Below are 21862 nucleotides of genomic sequence, written 5' to 3'. Positions count from 1 at the left end.
CCAATTGTTAAAAAAAAATTGTAATCTATCCCTATGTGTGTTCCTATCCATGTTGTAACTGAGTATCAGATGTTAGATCAGATACAAAAAGGCATTTGAAAATGTATTCCAGATTTTTTTCTCTCAGACAAATATTCATTTGTGAGAAGTGTAACTGCCTTCTGTAAACCTGTGGCAGTTCTGATTGTCAGCCAGTACTTTAATCCCAAAGTCATTTACTGTACAAATATTCACTTTATTTTAATTTCAAAATAAAAATACACAGCTTTAACTTAACCTTTTTAATGCAAATAATATTTTAAAGGGACAGTATACACTGCATGTAATAGAGACTACTATAAAGAAGAATATGTACAGCTACTGATCTAAAAATCCAGTATAAAACCATTTAAAAACTTATTTAGATGCTCCCAGTTTAGCACTGTTGATAAGGGTAGTCTGGGACACCCACTAAAATGGGCTATAAAGCAAAAAGAGCAGACATTCTCCCTCTCCTGCATATGAAAAGACCCTTTACACAAACAGGAGCAAGCTGAAGTAGGTAGACATCAGTATGCTTCTAAAACTTTGGGGATTGGTTAGGAGTCTGAAAATCAGCACAATGTTATTTAAAAATAAGCAAAAATATACATTTAAAAAAAAAACCTGTAGGTGCTATATAAATGGATAATCTACAAAACATTTATGCAAAGAAACATCTAGTATACAATGTCCCTTTAAACATTTAAAATGTGTTTTTATTGTGCATAATGTTTTTTTCTGTTTACAGCTTAATATCCTTTTAACCTAATATAAAACCCTTTTCCCCACAAAGTGCCCCAGATCAATAACATAGAATATGAATAATTAAATGTTCTAGAGAAAATATATTTTTCTTTTTAAAAAAAATGATTTAACCAAGGCATCCGAGTCTCTGATTCTGCTTTCAATTGCTGTTTTATTGTCTTTGTTGATGCAGTGAGTTCCATTTGCTGCCCACAGTGCCCAGTAATATCCATGCTAAGACACACTGTAAAGCTCCAGTAGGGTGGCAGCTGAATGCATCCGGTAGAATATCCCAAATGGAAGGCAGATGTTGGTAATGATAGCCCACATAAAGAATCCAAAAAACTTCACTTCCAGACCAGTGTCAAAGCGAATCCGAGCCCCGAATGCTGGCAAGATCCAAAACTACAGAGAGGTATAAGAAAAAAAACGTGCAAAGTGAGCTGAGGAATGATTTGTAACACAAAGCCAGAAAAGAAGCCATAAATTCATAATGCCAAGATAAAATCAGTATATTCTTTAAACATTCTCATATATTTGGTATATGCAATAGATTTAAAGGGACATGAAACTCAATTTGTTTCTTTCACGATCCAGATAGAGAATATGATTTTAAACAAGTTTCCAATTTACTTTTATTATCTAATTTGCTTCATTCTCTTAGTATTCTTTGTTGAAGGAGCAGCAATGCAATATTGGGAACTAGCTGAATACATCTGGGGAACCAATAAAAAGAGCCATTTGTGTACAGCCACCAATCAGCAGCTAGCTTCCAGTAATGCATTGCTGTTCCTCTGTACCCGAGCCTTCTTAGGTATCCTTTTCAAATATAGATACCAAGAGAATGAAACAAATTAGATAAGTAAATTGAAAAGTTGTTTAAAATCACATGCTCTGTCTAGATCATGAAAGAAAAGTTTTGGGTTTCATGTCCCTTTAATGGCCACCTTGTTTCTGATTGGGTAATTATTGATTTCACTTTTGTTTAAAGACACTATCATGTAGGATTATAGCTGGGGAACCTTTGCCATGATTTTGCTATCTTTATTTTTTTTCCATTACATATATAAATGTTTTAGTAATCTGAATATGAAAATATGAAGCACTGAAAATAAAGAAATCTATTTAAGGGGGTGGTAACTCATTTTAATTCACGTTTTAAATGAAAATCTCCAGAGGTTGGATACTAGGTGCCGATTTATCAAATGTCTGCTGTAGTGAATCATGTCAGCCCGACATCGCTAAATGCCATTGCACAAGCCTTTAACAAGAAATGATTGTGCAGTGCCGGCCCCTACACATTCGCAGCCAATCAGCCGCGAGCAGTGGGTGTCAATCATCCCGATCGTATCAGATAGAGATGATTGCAGTTCGCCACCTCAGACTTCAGACCGCTGCTTCTTAAATCCTGTTTCCAGCAAGCCGGAATACGCAGCATTTGAGGCTTGCTAAATGTACCCCCTATTGTTTATTTTTCACAGGTTTGAATAGGTACTGAAATTGACTACATTGCCCCAGCATATTGTTTTTAATATCTTACACATCTAATTTTAAACATTCAAATGAAGGTTGAAGACTCCTTTATTTGTTGTATTTATGTTCCAGGTGCCTATACATCTCCAGTAGGACTGTCAGGTTATATCTGGTTACGAGGAAGAAAAGTTCTTTAAAGAGTGAATCTCAACTGCAGACCCTGATGTTACGTAGTACTACAAGGAGAAATTGAGCTAACTCCTGCTATCTTGTTACAGGAGTAGTATGATTATCCCAAAGGCTAGAGCAGGCTGTAATATACGGCTGAATGTTAATGATAGACAGTGGATGCCTTTTTATAAGTAGCTCACAGAAGCAAAGTCAATCTATTACAGACACTGTACAGTTCAATAAGATAACAGGAGTTGTGGCAAGTAAGCTTGAATGAGCAATCAGTTGTACAAGTTTGAGAGGCAATTGTAAATGTTAGTAGTAACTGTCTGGTTATACTGAGAAGGGAGAGGTGCTCCGTAGCTGCAGCAGCAGCGGTTGTGTGGGTGTGAGCGCAGTGACCTATCAGCACGCTGGATCCGCTGACAGGCTGAGAAGACGCTGTGTACACAGAAGCTGCAAACAAACACGAGCGGTAAGGTTAAGTGTACGCTGAAAGCCTGTCAAGCGGCAAGGAAAGTTCAATTAGGTCCGTGAGACGGATAACGGTGAGCAGGCTTCAGAGGTAACTGTCTTTGAAAGGATAGGTAGGTCTCAGTTGTTTTACCCACAATAAGTAATATGAGCTTGATCCGGAGGTTGAAAGGTGCAAATAGCAAGATGCGGTATTTGCTTGGCAATGTTTTAGCACAACAGGTCCGGCACAAGATGTGTGCAATAGTTGTAATCCAATATATTAGAAAGTATAGATTTTAGCCACGAGTAAGAAAAGCTGTATCCAGGTAACTTGGTCAGAACTCTAACTAAATTAATTGGCAGGTGGAAGGGGGAGGAGCAGCCTTATATAGAATCTGCTTAAAGGTACAACCTGACTGACAAATACCTGACAGATCCCCCCTCAAAGGTGCTGCACTGCAGTACCAGCATGTGGCCTGTCCGGATGATCCCTATGGAATCGGGCGACGAGACGAGTGGCGTTGACATTTGCAACAGGCTCCCAAGAATCCTCATCCGATGAACATCCCTTCCACCTTATTAGGTACTGCAGCTGTCCTCGAAGTAACCTGGAGTTCAATATAGAAGAGATTTCATAGACATTCTCCTCGACCACCACTGGAGAAGTCGTCTGACCAGATGTCTGTTGCCTAGTAAAGAGGTAGGGCTTCAAAAGAGAGACATGAAATGTGGGGTGCACCGGAACCTCTGGAGGAAGATCCAAAGTGACAGCATTTTCGTTTATCACTTTGATTATCTCGTAGGGTCCTATGAAAAGTTGTGAGAACTTTTTCGACGGAGTCTTCAGTTTTAGGTGTCTCGTTGAAAGCCATACTCTATCACCTAAGCGATAAACAGGGGGTTTCCTTCTTTTCGAATCATAGTACTGTTTATGTTTTTGTTGAGCCAGATGGATGTTCTCTTTGAGGAATTCAGACGAGTGGCGTTGACATTTGCAACAGGCTCCCAAGAATCCTCATCCGATGAATATCCCTTCCACCTTATTAGGTACTGCAGCTGTCCTCGAAGTAACCTGGAGTTCAATATAGAAGAGATTTCATAGAGATGTTCTCTTTGAGGAATTCGACGATCTCAGATAGGGTTCTGGAAGTATTGTCTACTTGTGGTGATGCGGAATTAAGATGTGGATATAGATGGAATGTTGGATGGTATCCGTAGTTAGCATAAAATGGAGAGCACTTAATAGAACAGTTTAAGGTATTGTTGTATGCATATTCTGCCATGGATATATTGTTCTCCCAATCGTCCTGTTGATGGGAGCAATAACAACGTATATATTGCTCTATCCATTGATTAATTCTCTCCGTTTGGCCATTCGTTTGCGGGTGGAAAGCAGTACTATAGCGATGGTCAATTTTTAAAACGGAGCAGAGATGTTTCCAACACCTGGACGTAAATTGCGAGCCCCTGTCCGAGACTATGACTGAAGGTAAGCCATGTAGACGTACAACATGTTTTAGGAAGAGAGCTGCGGTTTCGGTAGCCGTGGGAACTTTATGATGAGGTATGAAGTGGGCCATTTTAGTGAGATAATCAACCACGACCATGATGGTGTTAAAATGGTTTGATGCAGGAAGTTCCACAATAAAATCCATCCCAACTGTGTGCCAAGGCCTTTCAGGTATTGGCAATGACTGGAGTCTGCCAAATGGTTTAGATCTTTCTGACTTGGAGACTGCACACACATGACATGACTTAATGTATGTGTCCACAGTTCGCTGAAGATTCGGCCACCAGTAGTTTCTAGACACAAGGTCAGTGGTTTTGTGAATGCCTGGGTGGCCTGCGAGTGGGGAGTCATGTTGTTCTTGGAGAATCTCTTGCCTTAATGTAGGTGGTATATATATTTTGCCATGTACATGAGAGATGCCTCTGGAATCGAGATGCTGAATGTCTTTGGATAGGCTGGTGTCTGTTTGTTGGTGAGAACGGAGAGTGGATGAGGCAAGTTTTGAGATACCTAGGAAATGTTGGGGATTCAGGACATGTGAAGGCTGAGTGGATGAACTTGGACGCTGTAAGTGTCGTGAGAGAGAATCAGCCTACTACCTGGTCGGTAAGTAATCAAAAAGTTAAATCTGGTAAAAAACAGACTCCACCTAGCTTGCCGAGCTGAAAGCGTTTTACAGGATTGGAGGTATTCGAGATTCCTATGATAGGTATATATGAGAATCGGGAGGATGGTGCCTTCCAAGAGGTGCCTCCAATGTTCCAGGGCTGACTTAATCACCAAAAGCTCTTTCTCTCTGATAGCGTAGTTCTGTTCAGCAAGAGTCATCAGTCTAGAGTAGAAGGCTTACAGGATGTATAGGATCTGAGGGAGTTGTGCGCTGTGATAGGATAGCTCCAAGGGCATACTCAGAAGCATCAACCTCTAGAATGAATTGGAGCTTCGTGTCTGGGAACCGGAGAATGGGAGCAGTAGTGAAGCTACGTTTGAGAGAACAGAAAGCATCTTCTGAATCTGGATTCCATTGGAATTGGGTATTGGAGCCGGTAAGCATACTGAGGGGTTTTGCAATCTTGGAAAATCCTTTGATGAACTTTCGGTAAAAATTAGCGAAACCGAGGAAACGCTGAACGTCTTTTTTGCTGGAAGGTCTAGGCCAGTTGAGGATGGCATCTATCTTACTGTTTTCCATCTTAACCCCAGAGGAGGAAATGTTGTAACATAAGAAGGTTATTTCTTGATTGTGGAATGAACACTTTTCTAACTTAGCATACAATTGATGGGTCCTAAGTCAGCCTAACACCCATCGGACATGTTTGGTGTGTTCTTCTATGGAGTTAGAGTAGATCAGGATATCGTCTAAGTAGACCACAACGCATACGTCCAATAAATCCCTGAAGATATCGTTGATAAAGTATTGGAACGTAGCGGGGGCGTTACAAAGCCCAAATGGCATCACTAGATACTCATAAAGACCATATCTGGTGCGGAAGGCGGTGAGCCACTCATCCCCTTCTCTGATCCTTATCAGGTTGTACGCACCTCTGAGGTCTAGCTTGGTATAAATGGTTGCTTTTCCAAGACGTTCCACCAGCTCAGGAATCAAGGGAAGGGAGTATCTGTTCTTCCTGGTCCTCCTATTCAACTCACTATAGTCAATTATTGGTCGTAAGGAGTTGTCTTTATTTTTTACGAAGAACATCCCGGCACCAGCCGGGGAGGTAGAGGGTCGGATGAACCCCTTCTTTAAATTTTCTTCTCGGTACCCCTTTAAGTGATCCAATTCAGGTTGCGAGAGCAGATATATGTGTCCAAAGGGAATGTTAGATCCAGGTAGCAATTTAATTGGACAGTCATATATCCGGTGTGGAGGCAGAGATTCTGCCTGTTTTTTGTCAAAGACATCATGGAAATCTTGGTATTCAACAGGGATTGCTGGGTTAGAAATGTGTAGTATATTCTGTTGGGGATAGCAAGTATCCCTACAGTATGCAGAGTCCAATTGAACTTGGAGGGACTGCCAGCAAATTGATGGTTGATGCTGTTGTAGCCAGGATAATCCCAATACTATTGGGAATAAAGGGGAAGGTATGACATCAAAACATATCAACTCAGTGTGCCCCTTACCTATCATGACCTTAAGAGGAATGGTGTGGTGCGTTATAGGGCCAGAACTGACCATGGTACCATCAATGACTCGTATGGAGACTGGAACTGCTTTCACACACAATGGAATTTTATTTTTATTTACAAGAGATAAATCAATGAAATTTGCATAAGCTCCGGAATCAATGATTGCTTCCGCCTGGAGAGCCTGGAGGTCCCACTGTATGGATAAAGGGAGAGTACAGTAAGCAACCTCAAAGACCTTGTTTGTTAAGCAATTGCTAGTGACTGTTAACTTACTTCTTTTTTGACGTTGAAGCAAGGGACATTCCTTTACTGGATGGTTAGGAGAGGCGCAGTACATACAGAGGTTTTTCTGCTGGCGGCGATGTCTCTCTTCCAATGTGAGTGGGCCTTTAGTAAAGCCAATCTCCATGGGAACAGTGGATTCTTTCATGCCCTGGGAAGTTGATGGGAATCTTGGAGGTCCTTCTGTTAGTTGACGTTCCGAGCGTCTCTCCCTGACCCTCCTATCGATCTGTATAGAGAGGTTCATGATACCTTCCAGTGTGGCGGGTAATTCAGTACGGGCTAGCTCATCCTTCAGGATATCAGATAGACCCAAGCGATACTGATTACGTAGAGCAACCTCACTCCATTCAGAGTCTTTTATGTAAAGTTTGAATTCTGTAAGGTATTCCTCCACGGGTCGTCTACCTTGTCTGAGAGAACGCATCTTGGCTTCTGCAGTGAGCTGTTTTTGCTTATCTTCGTATAGTAAACTCATTTGTGCGAAGAAGTCAGTGAGTGAGGTGAGGGTTGGATCATTATTCTCGAATAAATTGTCAGCCCATATCCTAGGTTCTCCAGACAAGAAGGAAATCACTGTCATGACCTTAAGTCTTTCAGTTTGGTAAGTCCTTGGGCGCATCTGGAAAAGGAGATAACAGGCATTCCTGAATTGCCTGAAATTCTTCCTGTCTCCTGTGAATCTTTCAGGTAGGCAGACCTGAGGTTCTGGGGTGTTATCTCTTAGTGCTGCCCTCAAGTTATCATTTTGTAATTGAAGCTCTCTAAATGCCTGTGATAGTTGATCCACACGCTGTGTGAGGTTATACACCACATTGGGGAGGTCTGCTGGATCCATGATAGGCCAATTAATATGTCAGGTTATATCTGGTTATGAGGAAGAAAAGTTCTTTAAAGACTGAATCTCAACTGCAGACCCTGATGTTACGTAGTACTACAAGGAGAAATTGAGCTAACTCCTGCTATCTTGTTACAGGAGTAGTATGATTATCCCAAAGGCTAGAGCAGGCTGTAATATACGGCTGAATGTTAATGATAGACAGTGGATGCCTTTTTATAAGTAGCTCACAGAAGCAAAGTCAATCTATTACAGACACTGTACAGTTCAATAAGATAACAGGAGTTGTGGCAAGTAAGCTTGAATGAGCAATCAGTTGTACAAGTTTGAGAGGCAATTGTAAATGTTAGTAGTAACTGTCTGGTTATACTGAGAAGGGAGAGGTGCTCCGTAGCTGCAGCAGCAGCGGTTGTGTGGGTGTGAGCGCAATGACCTATCAGCACGCTGGATCCGCTGACAGGCTGAGAAGACGCTGTGTACACAGAAGCTGCAAACAAACACGAGCGGTAAGGTTAAGTGTACGCTGAAAGCCTGTCAAGCGGCAAGGAAAGTTCAATTAGGTCCGTGAGACGGATAACGGTGAGCAGGCTTCAGAGGTAACTGTCTTTGAAAGGATAGGTAGGTCTCAGTTGTTTTACCCACAATAAGTAATATGAGCTTGATCCGGAGGTTGAAAGGTGCAAATAGCAAGATGCGGTATTTGCTTGGCAATGTTTTAGCACAACAGGTCCGGCACAAGATGTGTGCAATAGTTGTAATCCAATAGATTAGAAAGTATAGATTTTAGCCACGAGTAAGAGAAGCTGTATCCAGGTAACTTGGTCAGAACTCTAACTAAATTAATTGGCAGGTGGAAGGGGGAGGAGCAGCCTTATATAGAATCTGCTTAAAGGTACAACCTGACTGACAAATACCTGACAAGGACTGCTTTCATTTTTTGGGCTTTATTCCATAATCCTATGGGTTGTTTAATCTATGGGGCAGATTTATCATCGGTCTGTCCGACATGATCCACTCAGCGGATCATGTTCGACAGACATTGAAGCTACAGACCCTAACATAAACCCCACGTCTAAACACCCCTAATCTGACGTCTCCGACACCTACATAAAGTTATTAACCCCTAATCTGCCGCTCTCGACATCGCCGCCACCTAAATAAAGTTATTAAACCCTACTCCCCGCACCCCAACATCGCCCACACGATAACAAAGATATTAACCCCTATGAAATTCTATTGGCGATTCAAATCACCTAATAGAATTTCAGTAGCTCTCATCCTATTGGCTGATTTGAATTTCAAAAATCTAATTCGCCAATAGGAATGCAAGTAGGAAAAATCCTATTGATTGGAACAGCCAATAGAATGCAAGCTCAATCCTATTGGTTGATTGCATCAGCCAATAGGATTTTTCCTACCTTAATTCCGATTGGCTGATAGAATCCTATCAGCCAATCGGAATTCAAGGGATGCCATCTTGGATGACGTCATTTAAAGGAACCTTCATTGTTCAGTTGGATGTCGTTGGAAGAGGATGCTCCACGTCGGCTGGCTTGAAGATGGACCCGCTCTGTTCCAGACGGATGAAGATAGAAGATGCCACCTGGATGAAGACTTCTGCCCGTCTGGAGGGCCACTTCTGCCCGGATCGGATGAAGACTTCTGCCCGTCTGGAGGTCCTCTTCTGCCCAGTTGGGTGAAGACGTCTCAAGGTAGGGTGATCTTCAAGGGGTTAGTGTTAGGTTTTATTAAGGGTGAATTAGGTGGGTTTTAGAGTAGGGTTGGGTGTATGGGTGGTGGGTTTTAATGTTGGGAGGATTGTAATTTTTTTTACATGTAAAAGAACTGATTACTTTGGGGCAATGCCCCGCAAAAGGCGCTTTTAAAGGCTATTTGTAATTTAGTATAGGGTAGGGCTTTTTTTTATTTTGGGGGGCTTTTTTATTTTATTAGGGGGATTAGAGTAGGTGTAATTAGTTTAAAATTCTAGTAATTATTTTATTATTTTTTTGTAATTTTGTGGGTTTTTTTGTACTTTAGTTTATTTTATTTTATTGTAATTAGTTTAATTTAATTTAGGTAATTAATTTATTTATAGTGTATTTATAGTGTATTTTACAGGTAAATTTGTACTTATTTTAGCTAGTTAGTTATTAAATAGTTAATAACTATTTAATAACTATTGTACCTAGTTAAAATAAATACAAACTTGCCTGTAAAATAAAAATAAATCCTAAAATAGCTACAATGTAATTATTAATTATATTTTAGCTAGCTTAGGGTTTATTTTACAGGTATTTAGTTTTAAATAGGACTAATTTAGTTAATTGTAGTTATTTTATTTTGATTTATTTAAATTATATTTAAGTTAGGGGGGTTAGGTTTAGGGTTAGACTTAGATTTAGGGGTTAATACATTTAATATAGTGGTGGCGACGTTGGGGGCAGCAGATTAGGGGTTAATAAATGTAGGTAGGTGTCGGCGATGTTAGGGACGGCAGATTAGGGGTTAATAAAATGTAACTAGTGTTTGCGATGTGGAAGTGCGGCGGTTTAGGGGTTAATATATTTATTACAGTGGCGGCGATGTCTGGTCGGCAGATTAGGGGTTAAAAAATGTATTTAAGTGTTTGCGATGTGCGGGGGGGCCTCGGTTTAGGGGTTAATAGGTAGTTTAAGGGTGTTAGTGTACTTTTTAGCACTTTAGTTAAGAGTTTTATGTTACGGCGTTAGCCCATAAAACTCTTAACTACTGACTTTTAAATGCGGTACCAGTCTTGACAGGAGAGGTTGTACCGCTCACTTTTTCCAAGACTCTTAATACCGGCGTTATGCAAGTTCCATTGAAAAGATAGGATACGCAATTGACGTAAATGGATTTGCGGTATGCTCAAGTCGCGGAAAAAAAGGGAGTGGTACACCTATACCTGCCAGACTCGTAATACCAGCGGGCGTTAAAAAGCAACGTTGTGACCTCTCAACGCTGCTTTTTAAGGCTAACGCAAGACTCGTAATCTAGCCGTTTGTTTGTTATTTTTTGTAATTTAGTGTTTGTTATTTTTTGTAATTTTGTTGTTTTTTATTTTTTGTAATTTAGTATTTTTTAGTTTTTGTAATTGTAGATTTAATTTGTTTTAGTAATGTTAGTTCTTTTTTTAATGTGTAATTTGGTTTATTTAATTTGTAGTTATTTTAATTGTAGTATAATAGTAATGTTAGTTTAATTTATAGTTTAAACTTAGCTTTTTTAAATTTCACATGTAAAGTTTTATTTATTTTAAGATAGGGATATTGTCATTTTAATTTAAAGTTAGGGGTTGTTAGGTTTAGGGGTTAATAGTTTAATTTAGTTTTTTGGGATGTGGTGGGCTGGCGGTTTAAGGGTTAATAGGTTTATTTAGTGGTGGTGATGTGAGAGGCCAGAGGTGTAGGGGTTAATATCTTTGTTATAGTGTGGGCGATGTTGGGTTGTGGGGGAAGAGGGGTTAATAACTTTATTATAGTGAAGGCGATGTCGGGAGCAGCGGAATAGGGGTTAGTAAATTTAATATAGTGTTTTTTGCTATGTGGGAGGGCAGCAGAATAGGGGTTAATAGGTAGTTTATGGGTGTTAGTGTACTTTGTAACATTTTAGTTATGAGTTTTGTGTAACAGTTTTGTTGTGCAAAACTTATAAATACTGGTCTCAGATGGTGGTATAGATCAGGTCATTATAGGCTTTATAGCAAGCATTTTAGCCTCACGCACAACCTGTAATACCAGCGCTATGGAAATCCCACGCAAAAATGACATTTTTTTGAGTGCGGGAGATGACATTGCATTACAGGCTAAAATGTTTGCGGTATAGCTATACCGACAAGACTCATAATGGCTGCGTTCCAGTTTTTACTCTGAAATGGCCATTTTTTCAGCGTTAAAACCGGAACACAAAACTTGTAATCTAGGTGTTAGTTTCTAAGATGGTGGCATAACAATGATGGTGGCACCTAAATTATGGTGACATGAGCTCCTTGTCTCTTGGGACCATTTGATAACGCAGGTACTTAATTTTTGTCACTCCCTGGTTGAGGATTCTATAGACGGTTTGTAGAACTTCTTGCAATGTGATTGGAGGGAACTGGATACTTTGAGTAAAGTTAATAAACCCTTCTTAAAATGAAGAAGAGAATTACAAATTGAGAAATGTTAAGCTCATTACTTAGACTCATGTCTGGAGATATATAGATAATCAGGAGATTAAAGGAACATAAAATCCCAAACTTTCTAATTACCAAGGTAGGCTTAGGAGCAGCAATGCACTACTGGAAGCTAGCTGGTGATTGTGACAGACCCTTCAGTCAGGACTGAAAGTGTTAACTTTATTTTCTAACCACAAGTGGCTGGCTCCAGCTACAATCTAATTAATGCTTAGCATTCTATTGTTTGATCACCCCCAGAGAGAAACGCCTAAGTGATAAGGAGAGTCAAGAGTGTCCTGTGGTTGAAGTGTTTAAGTAATATAATCCTATTGTATCATGTCAAGGGCGCTTCTCCCTTCTATCTAATGTACAACATTCTTTCAACCCCCATCTGAGGGGGGGTCAAAAACCTGTATAAATCTGTGTGCTGCCTTCAAATAAAGTTGTCATTCTGTTTTAAACCTGAAACTGGCTGGGTTGTGAATTGCTGATTGTCTATGCAGGACATTGTTCATCTGGGGTTAACCCTTGGTACACAGTTGGTACCGTAACATTGGTGGCAAGCGACGGGAGAATCCTTATCGCCCAGAAGAGCAACTACACAAGCCAGTAACCTCAGGAAGAGGGGGATTATTACAATACTGACTAAGATGGAAAGAGTACCAGGGACAGAAGGAACCAATGGGCCCAGCATAGCAGACAGAACCCCTGAAGAAGCAAGTTTTGACCGGGCTGTCAAAATAAGACTGGCACATTATGGCCCCAACCCATCTGCGGAAATTATCGACCGGGTCATAGCAGCTGTGGAAGCCAACCTACTTCGCCAAAGCGGCGCTGCAGCAAACCCAGTGGAAAAGAGAAAAGTGAATTTTGCAGCTTTTAAAAACTTCCTGGAAACAGAAGGAGAGATTGATGGGTACCTTGCGGATTTTGAGAGGCAATGTGCACTACACAAGGTACCCGCAGAGGACTGGGTCATGATATTATCCGGAAAATTATCCGGCCGGGCCAGTGAGGCTTTTCGGGCCATTCCAGATGAGGAAGTCGGGGATTATAATACTGTAAAAGAGGCTCTGCTCTCCAGGTATGCGGTTACACCGGAGGCATACCGGAGGCGGTTCAGAGACACTGTTAAATTGGCTGGTGATTCCTACCTTGAGTGGGCATGTAAGGTGCACCGCACAGCAGCTCACTGGATAGCGGGGTGCCAAGCCGTATCTGGGGAAGAGGTGCTGCAGCTATTCCTGTTGGAACATTGCTTCGACAAGTTACCCGCAGGAGTTCGAGAGTGGGTTCGGGACCGTAAACCCTCCACCCTGCACGAAGCGGCTCGCTTGGCAGATGAGTATACGGATGCCCGCAAACTGGACACTGCTACCACTAAGCCCCCTGCCAGAGTGGAGTACAGACCCCCAGTCACCCCAGCACCTGCCAGTTACCAACCCCCAGCACACCGCTATACCACACGGTCTCGGGCCACGAACTACCCTCAGAGAGCCTGGTTCAATTCGCGGGGCTACTCACAACCTATTCGGTGCTTTGGATGTAAGCAACTAGGGCACAAAAGACCAGAGTGTCCCCTAAACGCAGCGAACCAAGCACAGTCCTGGAGAAGACCCGCTAGCGGAATCCCACGTAATCCTCAGCCTGCGGCCCGCTATGTAGAGGCGCAAGAATGCTGGGGCATCCTACATGAGACAGACCTTGTGCAAGCTGCCCACCGGAATAACCGGCAACTGGTTAAAGTGAATGGGAAGGAGGTCAGTGGTCTACGGGATACTGGTGCTACCATGACCTTGCTTCGAAAGAACTTGGTGTCTGAGAAACAGCACACAGGAGACACTGTGGCTGTGAGGGTAGCAGGGGGCACTGTGTTCCGCCTACCTGTTGCCAGGGTGCATTTGGATTGGGGAGGGGGCGCTAGACCTGTGAATGTGGGGGTCATGAAGGATTTACCAGCTGATGTTCTCCTTGGAAATACCTTGGTCCCCCTTGTTTCTGCCTATGCTCCCATGGGTCCCGCTGATGTTAACCCTGTGACTACCCGTGCTCAGATCCGTGCAGCAGAGACTGACCCCCCTGCTGCTAAGCCCCAGGACGCTGAGCTCAGTAAATCTCTATCCGCTATTGATATGTGGGAGTCACGTTACAATGCGCTGATGAAGGAGAAGAGTCACGTAGAGGATAAAATGGTCACGTTAAATAATCATGTAACAGTGCTAGCGGGAGAGAAGAGGAGTGCAGAGGAAAAAGCACGTTTAGAACAGGAATCTCTGCTAGACAAGCTGCACCGACAGACTGCAGAAAACACCAGCTTGAGAGTGGAACATGAAACATTAAGGACAAACTTAGTGACACTGGAGGAGAAGCTGACGCTGGCTCATAGGGATGTGCAGCAACTCAAGGGCACCCTATGTCAGTATGAAGGGATTGTGGATACCTATAAAGAGCAGGTACAAAAACCACGTAAAGAAGCCGATGATATTTTGAAGGACTGTTTAGCCCTAGTCGGGGCACTGAAGAGGTTGAACCCTTATTTATACAGACAGGGATTCTCTCTCATAACGGGAATACAGATGGATTGTCCCAGCAAACTGACATGCCTACCACCCCTTAGTCCGGTCATCCCCAGGTTGACCCGCAAAAGGGTCAAGCCGGGTCTGCCGGAGTGTTCCACAAGGGGGGAGCTATGTGACAGACCCTTCAGTCAGGACTGAAAGTGTTAACTTTATTTTCTAACCACAAGTGGCTGGCTCCAGCTACAATCTAATTAATGCTTAGCATTCTATTGTTTGATCACCCCCAGAGAGAAACGCCTAAGTGATAAGGAGAGTCAAGAGTGTCCTGTGGTTGAAGTGTTTAAGTAATATAATCCTATTGTATCATGTCAAGGGCGCTTCTCCCTTCTATCTAATGTACAACATTCTTTCAACCCCCATCTGAGGGGGGGTCAAAAACCTGTATAAATCTGTGTGCTGCCTTCAAATAAAGTTGTCATTCTGTTTTAAACCTGAAACTGGCTGGGTTGTGAATTGCTGATTGTCTATGCAGGACATTGTTCATCTGGGGTTAACCCTTGGTACACAGTTGGTACCGTAACAGTGATTGGTGGCTAAACATGTATGCCTCTTTTGATTGGCTCATCTGTGTTCAGATAGCTCCCAGTAGTGCACTGCTGTTTCTTCAACAAAGGATACCAAGAGAATTAAGCACATTTGATAATAGAAGTAAATTGGAAAATTGTATGCTCTATCTGAATTATTGTAAAAAATTGGGTTGTATGTTCCTTTACTAAAAAGTGACAACATTATTTGTAAAAGATATAGATACACATGTATAGTCATGAAGGATTATTTGAAGTAAGACAAAGTTCAAAGTTCATGTTAGCTGTAATGTGATCTAGTGCTAAACTATGGTGTCCTGTTGCTAATTATAATACAGCTTTTGAATAAAACATTAAGGACTTACAATAATGTTACAAAGGAAGAGAAATAAATAGATATCCTTCAATGTCTTCCTTTCTTTGAGATGTGACTTGATGTGGTCAGTCAGTGTAGCTCTTCTGGAGAACTCCTGGGCAGTAGGTGGGTCTTCATGTTCTTTGACACAAGAGACCTCCATCTCTTCAATATTGATATTTTCCCTGGAGCCTTGGTGGCTTTTAAATGTGAAATGGTCTGACCTTCCATGTGAGGTAAGGGGGAGCTTTGGTGGAAGACGATGGAGACCCTCAATGATAAAGGCATTTTGCAAGGAATGCTGGACAATCATCAGTAATGAGTATATAAGGGTGAGAGAGCTGAGAAGCTTGAGAGGAGATAAAGCGACCATAGCTATAATAGAATAATAGGAGATCCCATATTGGGCTAAAGTAGTACACAAGAGCAGGATCATGTCCAATGTCCGGCTAGGATTTTTTTCATTGTCCATGCTCCTCTTATCCAACCGGAAGATGATGATACCTACAAGGGTGGCCAGACTCATAAGACTAAGGCTGATTACATGAAAATAGTAGAAAGTTGTCAGTGAAAGCAAATCCATCATGTCACGCTCCCTTCCTATTTCATATAAAATGAACATTACCAATCCAGTGACCAATATAGCAACTCCAGAGAACAGGCCAAAGATAGGAATGTGTTCCTGGATTCCTGGACCCAGCCCGTGGTGATGTGATGCATTATCATCTATCTGACGCCCAACATTTTTCCACATGATGTAAACCATGGCTGCTGAAAGGAGGTTGTACTCAATGTAGAAGGGATACAGATAGACAAATGAGACGGGGAGAAAACTGCGAATGGAAGTGCACTGAGATGACTGGAGCATCTCAGCGTGTTCTGTGAAAAGAAAAACAAAATGTGCCAATTGAGAAAGTCAGTAAACACATTGCACTGGGCAAAAGTATTATAGGGATGTATGGAATACAATTTTAGTATGGATTGCATTAAAAGCAAAATGTTCAGGGCATATGGGGCATAATCAAGACAGTTTATAATTCCAGACATCTCACTTAAAAAGTTTTATTGTTTAAAAAAAAAAACTAGCTGAGACAGAAGCTCACCGTGTCAAATCTGCATTCTAAAGTGCTGTTCATTAAATGTTGCTGCCTGATCAAAATGACTTCTTCAATGCTCCTCCAGCATGTTAAAATAATGATACATATTTATTTTATGAGATGGTGAGTCCACTAGCCATGTGGGATGAATGTGCAGTCCACTAAGAGGGAGCAGAACACCCAATACAACAGAGCTTTTAATCCCTCCTACTTTCACGTAATCCCCATGTTAATGTTTTGCCTCCAGCAAGGAGTGAGGTGAAACTTGAAGTTATGATCTTCATGTCATTTTACAGGTGTATTCTAACTGATTTGAGACCCGTTTCCTCCTCAGAGTTAATACAAACTGGGCAGAGGGATAGACAGGAGTTCAGCCAGGCAGCGATCATCTTCTAATGCTGTGGACACAAGCCTCTTAAGTAAAATGTGGGCATGCTCGCCAATCCCATGGTCTACAGTATGCTGCTCCTTGTTATAACTTTATGGATCCTTGGCACTGTGCTTGCACTGCCTCAGATCGGCCTGTCTACTGGAAGCAGTCTTTTGCAGCTGATGTGAGCATGGTGCATGAATGTGCTAACAGTTAAGTATTGTGAACCTTCATAGCCTGCAGGCTATTAGTATGACCATGTTATTATTATCGATTGTTTGTAGAGCGCCAACAGATTCTGTCACGCACATGTTTCACTTAGCCTGGAGACATAGGCCGCTAGTTATCAAGCCGTCAACCTCAAATACGCTGGAATTCCACAGCGTATTTGTGGCGAGGCTGATTCGCCTTAGTTATCAAGCCCTAGACACCAGCAAAAGTAGAATATAGTGACGTAAGCTTCGATCCGCCAGACTCAGTCCGACACAGATCGATTCTTACGTCACTACAGATGTTCCTCACACAAGTTCGCCACAATCTGACTACTTTTGCTAGTTATAAAAAAACTAGCAGGTACGCTCGGCACTTTTCCGGCCCAGCGTACCTGGTTTTCAACCCGCCGCCCTGGAGGCGGCGGATCCCATAGGAATCAATGGGAGTCTGACCATAGCGAAAGTTCATGTTCGCTGCTGCCAGACATCCCATTGATTCCTATGGGAGTTGTCTACACCTAACACCCTAACATGTACCCCGAGTCTAAACACCCCTAATCTGTCCCCCCTACACCGCCGCAACTAAATAAATGTATTACCCCCTAAACCGCCGCTCCCGGAGCCCACCACAAGCTATAATAAATATGTTAACCCCTAAACCGCTGCTCCCGGTCCCCTCCGCAACTATAATATATGTATTACCTTAACCGCCGCTCCCGGACCACGCCGCCACCTACATTATACCTATTAACCCCTATTCTGCCCCCCCTACTCTGCCGCCACTATAATAAATTTATTAACTCCTATCCTGCCCCCCCTATACCGTCGCCACCTATAATAAAGTTATTAACCCCTATCCTTCCCCCCCTACACCGTCGCCACCTATAATAAATTTATTAACCCCTATCCTGCCCCCCTACACCGCCGCCACTGTAATACAATTATTAACCCCTAAACCTAAGTCTAACACTAACCCTAACACCCCCCTAACTTAAATATTAATTAAATCAATCTAAATAATATTTCTCTTATTAACTAAATTAATCCTATTTAAAACTAGATACTTACCTTTAAAATAGGTATTATTTAAAATAATAATTATATTGTAGCTATTTTAGGATTTATGTTTATTTTACAGGCAAATTTCAATTTATTTTAACTAGGTACAATAGCTATTAAATAGTTATTAACTATTTAATAGCTACCTAGTTAAAATAAAGAGAAATTTACCTGTAAAATAAAAACTAACCTAAGTTAAAATTACACCTAACACTACACTATACTTAAATAAATTATTCCTATTTAAAACTAAATACCTGTAAAATAAACCCTAAGATAGCTACAATGTAATTAATAATTACATTGTAGCTATTTTAGGATTTATATTTATTTTACAGGTAACTTTGTATTTATTTTAGCTAGTTAGAATAGTTATTAAATAGTTATTAACTATTTAATAACGACCTAGCTAAAAGAAATACAAAATTACCTAATATAAATCCTAACCTAAGTTACAATTAAACCTAACACTACACTATCATTAAATTAATTAAATAAATTACCTACACATAACTACAATTAAATTCAATTAAATAAACTAACTAAAGTACAAAAAATAAAAAAAGTAAGTTACAAACATTTAAAAAATATTACAACAATTTTAAGCTACTTACGCCTAATCTAAGCCCCCTAATAAAATAACAAAGCCCCCCAAAATAAAAAAATTCCCTACCCTATTCTACATTAAAAAGTTACCAGCTCTATTACCTTACCAGCCCTTAAAAGGGCCTTTTGCGGGGCATGCCCCAAAGAAAACAGCTCTTTTGCCTGTAAAATAAAAATACAACTCCCCCAACATTAAAACCCACCACCCACATACCCCTAATCTAACCCAAACCCCCCTTAAATAAACCTAACACTACACCCCTGAAGATCATCCTACCTTGAGCCGTCTTCAGCCAGCCGACCACCGATGGAACCGAAGAGGAGATCCGGAGCGGCAGAAGTCTTCATCCAAGGGGCGATGAAGAAGTCTTCCATACGATTGAAGTCAACATCCAGGCGGCGCTGAAGAGGTCTTCCATCCGATAGAAGTCTTCATCCATGCGGCGTCTTCAATCTTCATCCATCCGGAGCGGAGCAGAGCCATCTTCAGAAGAGCCGACGCGGAGCCATCCTCTTCTTCCCGACGACTAGCGACGAATGAAGGTTCCTTTAAGGGACATCATCCAAGATGGCGTCCCTTCCATTCCGATTGGCTGATAGGATTCTATCAGCCAATCGGAATTAAGGTAGGAAAAATCTGATTGGCTGATTGAATCAGCCAATCAGATTGAAGTTCAATCCGATTGGCTGATCCAATCAGCCAATCAGATTTAGCTTGCATTCTATTGTCTGATCGGAACAGCCAATAGAATGCAAGCTCAATCTGATTGGCTGATTGGATCAGCCAATCAAATTTAACTTCAATCTGATTTGCTGATTCAATCAGCCAATCAGATTTTTCCTACCTTAATTCCAATTGGCTGATAGAATCCTATCAGCCAATCGGAATTGAGGGACGCCATCTTGGATGATGTCCCTTAAAGGAACCTTCATTCGTCGTTAGTCATCGGGAAGAAGAGGATGGCTCTGCGTTGGCTCGTCTGAAGATGGCTCCGCTCCGGATGGATGGATGAAGATTGAAGACGCCGCATGGATGAAGACTTCTATCGGATGGAAGACCTCTTCAGTGCCGCCTGGATGTTGACTTCAATCGGATGGAAGACTTCTTCAGCGCCCCTTGGATGAAGACTTCTGCCGCTCTGGATCTCCTCTTTGGTTCCATCGGTGGTCGGCTGGCTGAAGACGGCTCAAGGTAGGATGATCTTCAGGGGGGTAGTGTTAGGTTTATTTAAGGGGGGTTTGGGTTAAATTAGGGGTATGTGGGTGGGGGGTTTTAATGTTGGGGGGGTTGTATTTTTATTTTACAGGCAAAAGAGCTGTTTTCTTTGGGGCATGCCCCGCAAAAGGCCCTTTTAAGGGCTGGTAAGGTAATAGAGCTGGTAACTTTTTAATTTAGAATAGGGTAGGGAATTTTTTTTATTTTGGGGAGCTTTGTTATTTTATTAGGGGGCTTAGATTAGGTGTAAGTAGCTTAAAATTGTTGTAATATTTTTTAAATGTTTGTAACTTATTTTTTTTTATTTTTTGTAACTTAGCTTTTTTTATTTTTTGTACTTTAGTTAGTTTATTTAATTTAATTGTAGTTATTTGTAGGTAATTTATTTAATTAATTTAATGATAGTGTAGTGTTAGGTTTAATTGTAACTTAGGTTAGGATTTATTTTACAGGTAATTTTGTAGTTATGAAATAGTTAATAACTATTCTAACTAGCTAAAATAAATACAAAGTTACCTGTAAAATAAATATAAATCCTAAAATAGCTACAATGTAATTATTAATTACATTGTAGCTATCTTAGAGTTTATTTTACAGGTAAGTATTTAGTTTTAAATAGGATTAATTTATTAAAGTATAGTGTAGTGTTAGGTGTAATTGTAACTTAGGTTAGTTTTTATTTTACAGGTTAATTTCTCTTTATTTTAACTAGGTAGCTATTAAATAGTTATAAACTATTTAATAGCTATTGTACCTAGTTAAAATAAATTGAAATTTGCCTGTAAAATAAAAATAAATCCTAAGATAGCTACAATATAATTATTATTTATATTGTAGCTATATTAGAGTTTATTTTAAAGGTAAGTATTTAGTTTTAAATAGGATTAATTTAGTTAATAAGAGAAATATTATTTAGATTTATTTAATTAATATTTAAGTTAGGGGGGTGTTAGGGTTAGTGTTAGACTTAGGTTTAGGGGTTAATAATTTTATTACAGTGGCGGCGGTGTAGGGGGGGCAGGATAGGGGTTAATAAATTTATTATAGGTGGCGACGGTGTAGGGGGGGCAGATTAGGGGTTAATAAGTTTAATATAGGTTGCGGCGGGGTCCGGGAGCGGCAGTTTAGGGGTTAAACTATTTATTTAGTTGCGGCGAGGTCCGGGATCCGCAGGATAGGGGTTAATAACTTTATAATAGGTGGCAGCGGTATAGGGGGGCCAGGATAGGGGTTACTAGGTATAATGTAGGTGGCAGCGGGGTCCGGGAGCAGCGGTTTAGGGGTTAATACATTTATTATAGTTGCTATAGTTGCGGTGTCTGTTAGTGACAGCTTGTCAATAAAGCTGTAAAAAAGCCGAAGAGCAGCGAGATCGGATGAGTGATAACTATCACAGTCCGCTGCTCATCGCCCCGTACTTGGTGCGTGGCTTTTTGATAGCTTTATTGATAACTTAGGCAAAATTTTTCAGGTCCGCGGCGGCGATGGTAGGCGAGCTTAGGCGGGCGTATTGGACCGGCGAAGGCAGGTAAAGTAGACACGTTGATAACTAGAGGCCATTGTCACATAAACCATATTTACTACAGTTTTGGGCAAAACAGAGGTACTCTTTAAATTTACCACTTTCAGCTTTAGCGCACGCCAGAGCTCTGGTTCCCCTCAGCAGCAGGCTCTCATATTATATAAATGTATGCATTTTTAGCACTTTCTTGGCTGCAAATTGTTTTGGGTGATTTTAAAACACGTTTTCTTCTGACTCCCTTCTAGGGACTTCAGTTTTACATTGGGCCAGTATTCTGTGTTCCCCTTACGGAGTTAACCATTTGTGTGAAAATTATACTGTACTTCTGTGCTACTATCTACCTGTAGATATATGCCTATTCTTACTTATATACTGTTCCCAAGGCAGAACATGCTGTGATCTGAGATGTCATCGCAGAAAATGCAGTATGTTCACAAAAAGAATGGGACATTATGCAGGAACTTTTAGCGCTTTTGCTTTGCAGCACTGCTCCACATCAGGTCGTTCTTTTCAAATA

General features: G+C 41.0%; 1 protein-coding gene across 1 annotated transcript in view; it reads right to left on the bottom strand.

The window, feature by feature from the left end:
* Window positions 1-271: 271 nt before the first annotated feature.
* The window catches only part of LOC128655029 (proton channel OTOP2), a 68552-nt gene continuing 46961 nt past the window's right edge, over window positions 272-21862 (bottom strand). The window contains exons 5-6 of the mRNA XM_053708877.1: window positions 15274-16142; window positions 272-1170 (exon numbers count right to left, since the gene is read on the bottom strand). Coding sequence (XP_053564852.1) covers window positions 1000-1170; window positions 15274-16142 — 1040 coding nt within the window. The 3' untranslated portion in view covers window positions 272-999. The remainder of the gene's footprint in view (window positions 1171-15273; window positions 16143-21862) is intronic.

Source organism: Bombina bombina, chromosome 1 (assembly GCF_027579735.1).
Source record: "Bombina bombina isolate aBomBom1 chromosome 1, aBomBom1.pri, whole genome shotgun sequence".
Lineage (NCBI taxonomy): Eukaryota > Metazoa > Chordata > Amphibia > Anura > Bombinatoridae > Bombina > Bombina bombina.
This window is presented reverse-complemented; position numbering and strand designations above follow the sequence as displayed.